At 44.3% G+C, this 10,361-nt stretch overlaps 1 protein-coding gene across 1 annotated transcript; it reads left to right on the plus strand.

Moving 5' to 3' along the window:
- Nucleotides 1-575: 575 nt before the first annotated feature.
- LOC125519252 (RNA-binding protein 208) lies at nucleotides 576-6,139 on the plus strand. The gene is made up of 12 exons (XM_048684115.1): nucleotides 576-978; nucleotides 1,902-1,963; nucleotides 2,279-2,381; nucleotides 3,544-3,620; nucleotides 3,715-3,776; nucleotides 3,863-3,950; nucleotides 4,031-4,106; nucleotides 4,627-4,657; nucleotides 4,764-4,886; nucleotides 5,053-5,144; nucleotides 5,285-5,458; nucleotides 5,559-6,139. Exons 1-12 carry the CDS (start codon nucleotides 817-819, stop codon nucleotides 5,850-5,852), a joined length of 1,344 nt encoding a protein of 447 aa, XP_048540072.1. The 5' UTR covers nucleotides 576-816; the 3' UTR covers nucleotides 5,853-6,139.
- Nucleotides 6,140-10,361: the final 4,222 nt, after the last annotated feature.

Raw genomic sequence — 10,361 nt, forward strand, 5'->3', positions numbered from 1 at the left:
AATCGAGTAAACATCTGATATGTATCCGTATTCGAGTAGCACCCGATTGACATTCGTATCTGATAACACCCATATTCACATCCGTATTCATTTTGAAAATATGGAAATGGAAATAATAAGAGCACTATCCGATCGCGAACCAACCTGTGATTGGATGGTTAGAAAGACTGTGATATTGACGTTTCCGTCGACGACGGAATGCCTACGGTGACTTCGTAAATTTCAAGATGATATACCGACTCAGTCTTTTAAAAATGCTCATAGGAATAAAGTGTGCATGTGTACGTTCATAGGGATGAGTGTATGCGCGTGTATATAAACGCTTGCATTGTACTTTGTTAAAAAAGCACTATCCGATCCGTTTCACAAAACAGACACAACAACCATTATCATATGATCATATCCCTGTTTATATTTGAAAAACCGACCCAAATCCTAGCAAGCACAGTTGGAGGCAGGATCACCGGGTCCACCTGTCACTGAGCCATGGGATTGGGGAGCCACACAGAAAACTCCACGTCATCTCCCCCGGATAGGCAAAATCCCCGTACTGCCCCTCCACCCTCCCTAATCTCCATTGGAGTCCGACGAGGAGAAAACAGAGGGAGAAAAAAGAGGAGAGAGAGAGCGAGCGAGCGAGAGAGAGAAAATACGAGGAAAAATCTCACCTCCTCTTCCTCCGTTCCCCTGCTCGATCCGCCGCGAGAAATTCGCCACCAAATCTATTGATCTGTTGGATCCAATCCGCCGATCCGTCGATCGGTTCGCGCGGGCCCTCGGTCCCCCGGTGTTTCGATCTGGTCGGAGTCAGAGGAGATGAATGGCGCCGGCGCGAGCCAGCAGCAACAGCAGCAGCAGCAGAGGCTCCGGCAGCAGCAGCAGCAACAGCAGCAGGCTCTCCTGATGCAGCAGGCGCTGCAGCAGCAGCAGTATCAGTCCGGTGTCCTCGCCGCCGCCGCCGCCGCGGCCATGACTCAGGTCGCCCTCTATTTCCTCGGTTCCTGATCTATTTGTTTACTCGTGCATTCGGGCGCAGCAATGCACGCCGATCTGTCTGTGAGCGCGGAAGATTGTTGTTTGCTTGGTGGTGCGTTCCCCCCCTTTTCCCTGAAGTTGTTGGGGGTAGGTGTATGTTGTTCTTTAGCGACTTTTGGCTTGATAGCTGAAGTTTCTTCCGTGGAATGGAGCAGCTGCTATTTCCATCTGTGTTGCATTTGCATGGTGGCGCATGTCTTGTTGTGCTCCGGTTGGTTGGAACATTGCTCCATTGTTATTGGTATTCGAAGCACATTGGCTGGGTAGATGCGAGGCAATTACATTTACTTGTTTTTGTTTTCATATGCTCCTTGCCTCGTTATCTGTTCAGGATATGCTTCACATCGGTTATTTGTATGCACGTGTGATAGCTGTATTGCATGTCGATCTTGGTATGAACCTTGAAAATTGTTGTATGCTTTGAGTCATGATTTTTGCAACACAATGAACGCCATGTTTTAAATTAAAATTGCTTTCTGTGTCTCTTGTACTCTTAAGAGCAAGGGCTACTGCTGTCACCATCTGTACAAATCTTGTCAATTGCATTGGCCTATTCATGATACATTGATTGTTGCTCACGGGTTGTTAAATCGATGTGAGATCAATGGTGCATATGCACAGCACATAGGTCTAGCAGACAGTTGAAACATAGGGTGTGTGAGAGAGAGATGTTTGGATGTAACACAACATTTGAGTCATTATTATAATGGCGTAAAACACGACTTTGGAGAACTGGGATTTTGTTCCTATTACATTGATTTTAATTTTATCATCTTTTATATGTTATTTATTTCTCTTTGCTCCTCAACTAGTTTCGGCATCAGCATGTATCTTCTTTTTATTTTTTTTATTTTTACATTTTGCAGATGGAGCCTGTTTCAAATGGCAATCTCCCACCTGGGTTTGATCCATCCACATGTCGCAGTGTGTGAGTGCTTTCGGTGTTCTTTCGTGTTTTCACCTCCATATGATTTTTAGCTTAGTCCTTTTCCCTTTAGTCATGCAAATCGTGGTTTAATTTTAAAATCAATGTGGAATTCTAAGATGAATTTTTCAAATGAATATCATAACAACCCATGGTAAAATTTAAATCAGCATAATTTACCATTTAATCTGTTGCTAATTTATTTTATTGTTTAGTTATTATTAAATCATCATTAAATATGGCTGCATGCTATCTATCTTGATTTTTTTATCGATTGTTTTCTGACTCTGATCTGATTTGTGATGTCGTGACAACTAGGTATGTAGGAAACGTACACCCTAATGTCACTGAGAGCCTTCTGATTGAAGTTTTCCAGGGCTCTGGTCCTGTGGAAAGATGCAAGCTCATCCGGAAAGAAAAGGTGCACTTCTACACCTGTAATGTGCAATTATACTAGCAAAATCACATGAAAATTCATTGCTTTAAAGGGATTTCGCCTTCCAATTACCTTGATGGATTTTGTTCATGCACCTCTTGTACTGAACCATAGGTTTGATAAAGAATTAAAGAACGCCGATGTCTTGACATCCCAACATTTTTAACGTTTTAGCCCATTGCTGCCCTGTACCCTACTTGCCGTGAACCAGGCCTGGGTGTTCGGTAGAAACCGAAAATTCGGTTAGTACCGTTTGATTTAATTTTTAATTCGGTTAATGAGAATGCTAACCAAAAATAGCTACCTGGAACATGAAACTGAAAATTCGGTTAACCGGGAATTTCGGTTCGGTTTTCAGTTTAACCGAATAATACTTCTCTTTGGATTTGTAACGTAGCGTTATCTCCCAGCCCTCTTATATAGCTGAGCTATCTACTCCCTTCCCACTTAGCCAGGCAAGGTGGGACTAAAAGAGAGGCTACGACCTGCCAGTTTGCCAGCATCGACTGCAGCGTTTCACGCTCAGCTAGCTCACAGAGAACTACACATTATTGGGCTTGGGCCTTGGACCCATTGGTCATGGGAGCGACTAGTGGTCACATGCGAACGAGTCAGCGACGTGTCCCAAAGCTTCGGTCGTTTGTTCAGGCTTTCTCGTGTATAGTTCGGTATTTCTCGGTTTTACCGATATGTATACTGAAGGCCGAACTTAATATGGTTAGTGAATGCAAAAACTGAATTTTCTTGCACCAAGGATAAAAAACGAAATTTCGATTTATTTGGTATAGGTATCGGTTCGGCGTTCGGTTTGTCGGTTTTTATGCCCAGCGCTACGGTGAACATGCTTATTCATCACTCCAACTCGAATTAATTGACACAACCTCTATACAATGTTGTATAGAGGCTGTGTAAATTAATCCGGATCGGAGGGATTTATCCTTGTAGTGTGTGTAGGGAAATTTGCCTAGGCTTGTACATATAATTACTTTTCTGTGAATGCATCAAGACACAATGCCTTTGTATTTTCTTGAAAATATATACTGGTTCTTTTGGTATGCTACTGAACATGTTGCTAAATAGGCAAAAAGCCCACTGTTGTCAGTCAATTTTCATCTGTTTGACAAGGATTATCTCTTGTTCTCTGCAGTCTTCCTTTGGGTTTGTTGACTACTATGATCGGAGGTCAGCAGCTCTTGCAATAATGACCCTTCATGGGCGTCACATGTAAGTTCTGGTATATTTAACTAATTTCAGCAACAAAGATTCTGGAGTCCCGAATCAACTTCTAATGCTGTTCATTTTGAATTATTTCGCCCAGATACGGTCAAGCAATCAAGGTGAACTGGGCGTATGCAAGTACACAAAGGGAGGATACATCTGGTGAGATACTTTAAACCTTCTCGTGTCTTGTTTTCCTTTTCTAATTAACCTTTGTTTGGTTAACCGTGCCCATTGAATTATTCCAGGGCATTTCCATATTTTTGTTGGTGATTTAAGTTCTGAAGTGAATGATGCAACTCTTTATGCCTGTTTCTCAGCATATCCTTCTTGCTCGTAAGTTTTTAGTTCCCCTTTATTTCTACTACTGTTTCGCTGCAGCTTTTCAGTTGTTCATGCCTGCCATTTATGATCAGTGATGCTCGAGTCATGTGGGATAATAAAACTGGACGCTCCAGAGGTTATGGCTTTGTCTCCTTCCGTAATCAGCAGGTATGAACAACTAAGACCATTTCTCTTTTGCATTTTCCAGTAGTCTTACCATTTTGATCGCATGAGTCTAATACCCACCTTAATATCTACTACCTAATAGTCTGGTTTGAGCTATTTGATACTGATGGAGTATATTTCTTGTTTAGTTCTCATGTTTAGCAAACCATTTTTATATGTTACATTTTTTTCCTATTAATCAAATTATTTCTCTGGTATTGAAAATTTGAAATTTGCCTGTCTCCTTGCATCACCCAATCAAAATTCAAACTGTAGTATCAATTTTGCATTTAGTCTAAGATGAACATGATGTTTGATGACTGAATGAAGCTTCCTTTAGTAACAACTAAACTCTCCAGCATGTCAAAAAAAAAAAAAAAGTAAACTCACTAGAGCATATCTAACTTCTTTGAGAAATGGAGACTGGTATTTTGATCAGTCCTACACTTACAATTTCAAGCTAGACCCTAGTGTTTTACCTCTATCAGTGTGTCACCCAATACTATGTTGTTTCTTGGTGCAGGAAGCTGAAACTGCTATAACTGAAATGACTGGTATGCCAGTGTTGGAACTTACAGCTGATTACATTTTTCTTTCTATTTTCTACTGATATTTTGATATTCGAACCGTCTAAGTCTTGCAAACTAATGTTTGCAACAGGTAAATGGCTTGGCAGTAGACAAATAAGGTGCAACTGGGCAACAAAGACCAACGCAGAAGAGAAACAAGAAACGGACAATCATAATGCAGTTGTACTAACAAATGGTGGTTCCAGTAATGCAGGTCAGGTGTCTATAATGACAAGTATTTTTAGTTCAACGGTAGATTTGTTCTCATGTTAAGCTCAACGAATGTTATGAAAGGAATCACCTGGCCGTGTTTTGAATAATAATGATTTTAGCCAGTAAAATAGCTGCTGATTTTGCCTCTGTCCATCTTTCTTCTGTAGCAATGGAGGCAAATCAGGATACAGGAAGCAAAGAAAATCCAGAGAACAACCCTGATTTCACAACGGTTTACGTTGGCAACCTTGGACATGAGGTAAAACAGTAAAAACAAGTTTCTGCTAGCGCCGTTTCCTTCCCATGTCATTTATGGAGTTACTTCTCTGGTTTTTTCTTGTCAGCTGAAAATTTTAGGATAGGCTGACCTTTAATTTATCCTTTTCCTTAACTGGTCAGGTTAATCGGGATGAGCTTCACCGCCATTTCTACAACTTAGGGGTCGGGGCTATTGAGGAGGTTCGTGTTCAACAGGAAAAAGGGTTTGGATTTATAAGGTACAGTACCCATGGTGAAGCAGCGTTAGCTATTCAGATGGCCAATGGATTGGTTGTTCGCGGCAAACCAATCAAGGTAACCTCCAGAGCAATTATTTATTTTGCTTTTGTGCCCTCTTTATTCTTGACACAATTGTTCATGCAATTTCATCATCTGTTCCTGTGTTACCTTGTAGTGCTCATGGGGCAACAAACCAACCCCGCCCGGGACATCTTCTAAGCCGCTGCCGCCCCCGATTGCTTCATATCAACCCGTAGCAATGGCTGGTGTGCCGCAAGGCTTCACAGCAGCCGAACTTCTAGCCTATCAGAGGCAGCTTGCCTTGAGCCAGGCGGCGGCAGGGCAGATTGCTGGCCAGCACGGCCTCGCGGGCCAGGTATCCGCAGGGCTACTCGCTGCTGGCTCCCAGGCCCTGTACGACGGCTACCCGAACCAGACGTCGGCGCAGCAGCTCATGTACTACAACTAGTATATAGGGTTAAAAGGAGGAAGGCATTTGTAGCGCTCAGCTTGTTTGACGCAAGCCTGACCTGACCTTCCTTCCCGGTTCTCGTATTTTTCTATTTTCATGTACTATTGTCGTGAGAGCTTTTCATGTGCTTGTCGCGGGATTGTGTTTTTATTTTTCTTCTCATTGCTGTACTATTGACCAATTTTCTGGTCTGATTTCGTTGGGTAGCCCTCCTTAACAGAGTACCGGATGTATTTTAATGTGAATCTGCGGTTGATTAATGTAATGCTCTCTTGTTTGACCGATCCCCTGAGGACTGTCGTCGGGTCTTGGGGAGAAAGCTGGTTTTTATTTTATTTTATCATCTGTGGTTTGGTTGGATGTGTTATACAAACCCCAGGCCATTTGCAATGTCAGGTGCCAATGCCATCACTGAGTTTATTATCAGATGCTGAGCACATGAGCATAAATGGCAGCTGAGGACATGCCGGGCAATATTGCCAATTTGTCATCACAACTTGGTCTCTAGTAGTGCTACACAGCCACCCGTGAAATGAAATGTGGCTGAAGGATTGCAGTTTCAGAGTACAATGAGTAAAGGAAAGTTGGCAATACTAAGCTGATGATTGCCGTGGCAAACTACGTGATCCTCAAGCTTCTCGTGCACAGGACGTGAGACCCTTGAGCTCGGAGGAATGCTTAAGATCAATGTTCTGGGATTGGCTTCCCTCGAGCGCACGATAGCCAGACAGAGGTCTAGATTGAGGTGGTTGAAGGAAGGTGACGCCAACACCAAACTCTTTCAATTGGTGGCGAATGGGAGGTGAGCGAAAAACTACATCTTCAAGGTCAGAAAGGACGATGGATCAAGCTTGATCGTGCACAGGACGTGAGACCCTTGAGCTCGGAGGAATGCTTAAGATGAATGTTCTGGGATTGGCTTCCCTCGAGCGCACGATAGCCAGACAAAGGTCTAGATTGAGATGGTTGAAGAAAGGTGACGCCAACACCAAACTCTTTCAATTGGCGGCGAATGGGAGGTGAGCGAAAAACTACATCTTCAAGGTCAGAAAGGACGATGAGATTGCCACTGAGCATGATCGCATGGCTGAAATTTTCACCTCGGCCTATGAGGAGCTGTTGGGCACAGCCAACGCCAGGGAGGAGACAGTGGACTTGGAGTTCTTGAACATTCTGGGCTGTGATCTGCAGGGGTTGGATGGTATTTTCACCGAAGACGAGATATGGAACGCCGTCAAGGAGCTGCCACCTGATCGAGCCCCGGCGCCAGATGGATTCATTGGTGCTTTCTACCAGCGTGCTTGGCCCATTATCAAATAGGATGTCATTGTTGTCTTGATGAAGTTATACGTTGGTGACGGCCGGGGATTTGCCAAGCTTAACAGAGCCCATATTGTGTTGATCCCAAAGAAACCGGACGCTGAAGTAGTGGGGGATTTCCGGCCCATCAGCTTAACTCACGGTGCTGCGAAAATCTTCGCCAAGATGCTTGCTATCCGGGCCAGAAGGAGGATGAAGGAAGTAGTTGCTGCTAACAAGTCGGTGTTCATTCTTGGCCGAAATCTGCATGACAACTTTCTGCTTGTTTGCCAAGTTGCGAGGAAGATTCATGGAAGGAAGGAAGCCGGCGTGTTCCTTAAGTTAGACATCTCCAAAGCTTTTGATACGCTTGAAGGAAATATGCCCTAGAGGCAATAATAAAGTTGTTATTTTATATTTCCTTATATCATGATAAATGTTTATTATTCATGCTAGAATTGTATTAACCGGAAACTTGATACATGTGTGGATACATAGACAAAACACTGTGTCCCTAGTAAGCCTCTACTAGACTAGCTCGTTAATCAAAGATGGTTAAGTTTCCTAACCGTAGACATGTGTTGTCATTTGATGAACATGATCACATCATTAGGAGAATGATGTGATGGACAAGACCTATCCATTAGCATAGCATATTGATTGTTCAGTTTTATTGCTATTGCTTTCTTCATGTCAAATACATATTCCTTCGACTATGAGATTATGCAACTCTCGGATACCGAAGGAATGCCCTGTGTGCTATCAAACGTCATAACATAACTGGATGATTATAAAGATGTTCTACAGGTATCTTCGAAGGTGTTTGTTGAGTTGGCATAGATCGATGTTAGGATTTGTCACTCCGAGTATCGAAGAGGTATCTCTGGGCCCTCTCGGTAATACACATCATAAGAAGCCTTGCAAGCAAAGTGACTAATGAGTTAGTTGCAGGATGATGTATTATGGAATAAGTAAAAAGACTTGCCCGTAACGAGATTGAAGTAGGTATGAAGATACCGACGATCAAATCTCGGGCAAGTAACATACCGATGGACAAAGGGAATTGCGTATGTTGTCATTACGGTTCAACTGATAAAGATCTTCGTAGAATATGTAGGACCAATATGAGCATCCAGGTTCCGTTATTGGTTATTGACCGGAGAGGTGTCTCGGTCATGTCTACATAGTTCTCGAACCCGTAGGGTCCGCACGCTTAACGTTCGTTGACGATATAGTATTATATGAGTTATGTGATTTGGTGACCTAATGTTGATGACCCACAAGTATAGGGGATCAATTGTAGCTCTTTTCGATAAGTAAGAGTGTCGAACCCAACAAGGAGCAGAAGCAAATGACAAGTGGTTTCCAGCAAGGTAATGTGTGTTGGAAATATGCCCTAGAGGCAATGATAAATTGATTATTATTATATTTCCTTGTTCATGATAATCGTTTATTATCCATGCTAGAATTGTATTGATAGGAAACTCAGATACATGTGTGGATACATAGACAACACCATGTCCCTAGTAAGCCTCTAGTTGACTAGCTCGTTGATCAATAGATGGTTACGGTTTCCTGACCATGGACATTGGATGTCATTGATAACGGGATCACATCATTAGAAGAATGATGTGATGGACAAGACCCAATCCTAAGCCTAGCACAAGATCATGTAGTTCGTATGCTAAAGCTTTTCTAATGTCAAGTATCATTTCCTTAGACCTGAGATTGTGCAACTCTCGGATACCGTAGGAGTGCTTTGGGTGTGCCAAACGTCATAACGTAACTGGGTGGCTATAAAGGTACACTACAGGTATCTTCGAAAGTGTCTGTTGGGTTGGCACGAATCGAGACTGGGATTTGTCACTCCGTGTAAACGGAGAGGTATCTCTGGGAACAAGGTATCGGATACCGACGATCGAATCTCGGGCAAGTACAATACCGCTAGACAAAGGGAATTGAATACGGGATTGATTAAGTCCTTGACATCGTGGTTCATCCGATGAGATCATCGTGGAACATGTGGGAGCCAACATGGGTATCCAGATCCCGCTGTTGGTTATTGACCGGAGAGTCATCTCGGTCATGTCTGCATGTCTCCCGAACCCGTAGGGTCTACACACTTAAGGTTCGGTGACGCTAGGGTTATAGAGATATTAGTATGCGGTAACCCGAAAGTTGTTCGGAGTCCCGGATGAGATCCCAGACGTCACGAGGAGTTCCGGAATGGTCCGGAGGTAAAGATTTATATATGGGAAGTCTTGTTTTGGTCGCCGGAAAAGTTTCGCGCATTATCGGTATTGTACCAGGAGTGCCGAAAGTGGTCCGGGGGTCCACCAAGGGGGTCCACCTGCCCCGGGGGGCCACATGGTCTGTAGGGGTGTGCGCCTTGGCCTATATGGGCCAAAGGCACCAGCCCCAAGAGGCCCATGCGCCAAGAGATAAGGAAAGGAAGAGTCCTAAAGGGGGAAGGCACCTCCTAGGTGCCTTGGGGAGGATGGACTCCTCCCTGGCCGCACCCTTCCTTGGAGGAAGGGCCAAGGCTGCGCCCCCCCTCTCCCTTGGCCCTATATATAGTGGGGGAAGGGAGGGCAGCCGCACCTAAGCCCTGGCGCCTCCCTCTCCCTCCCGTGACACATCTCCCTCCTCCCGCAGCGCTTGGCGAAGCCCTGTTGGAATCCCGCTACTTCCACCACCACACCATCGTGCTGCTGGATCTCCATCAACCTCTTCTCCCCCCTTGCTGGATCAAGAAGGAGGAGACGTCGCTGCTCCATACGTGTGTTGAACGCGGAGGTGCCGTCCGTTCGGCGCTAGGATCATCGGTGATTTGGATCACGACGAGTACGACTCCATCAACCCCGTTCTCTTGAACGCTTCCGCGCGCGATCTACAAGGGTATGTAGATCCACTCCTCCCTCATTGCTAGATGACTCCATAGATTGATCTTGGTGACACATAGGAAAATTTTGAATTATTGCTACGTTCCCCAACAGTGGCATCATGAGCTAGGTCTATGCGTAGTTTCTATGCACGAGTAGAACACAAAGTAGTTGTGGGCGTTGATTTTGTTCAATATGCTTACCGTTACTAGTCCAATCTTGATTCGGTGGCATTGTGGGATGAAGCGGCCCGGACCGACCTTACACGTACTCTTACGTGAGACTGGTTCCACCGACTGACATGCACTAGTTGCATAAGGTGGCT

Source organism: Triticum urartu, chromosome 7 (genome assembly GCF_003073215.2).
Source record: "Triticum urartu cultivar G1812 chromosome 7, Tu2.1, whole genome shotgun sequence".
Classification (NCBI taxonomy): domain Eukaryota; kingdom Viridiplantae; phylum Streptophyta; class Magnoliopsida; order Poales; family Poaceae; genus Triticum; species Triticum urartu.

Excerpts from the sequence above, each read along its gene's own strand:
- LOC125519252 (XM_048684115.1), top strand. The coding sequence starts at position 817 with ATGAATGGCGCCGGCGCGAGCCAGCAGCAACAGCAGCAGCAGCAGAGG. Across the intron at positions 979-1,901 it reads CCGCCGCGGCCATGACTCAG|ATGGAGCCTGTTTCAAATGG; the intron begins GTCGCCCTCTAT and ends TACATTTTGCAG. Across the intron at positions 5,145-5,284 it reads TTGGCAACCTTGGACATGAG|GTTAATCGGGATGAGCTTCA; the intron begins GTAAAACAGTAA and ends TTAACTGGTCAG.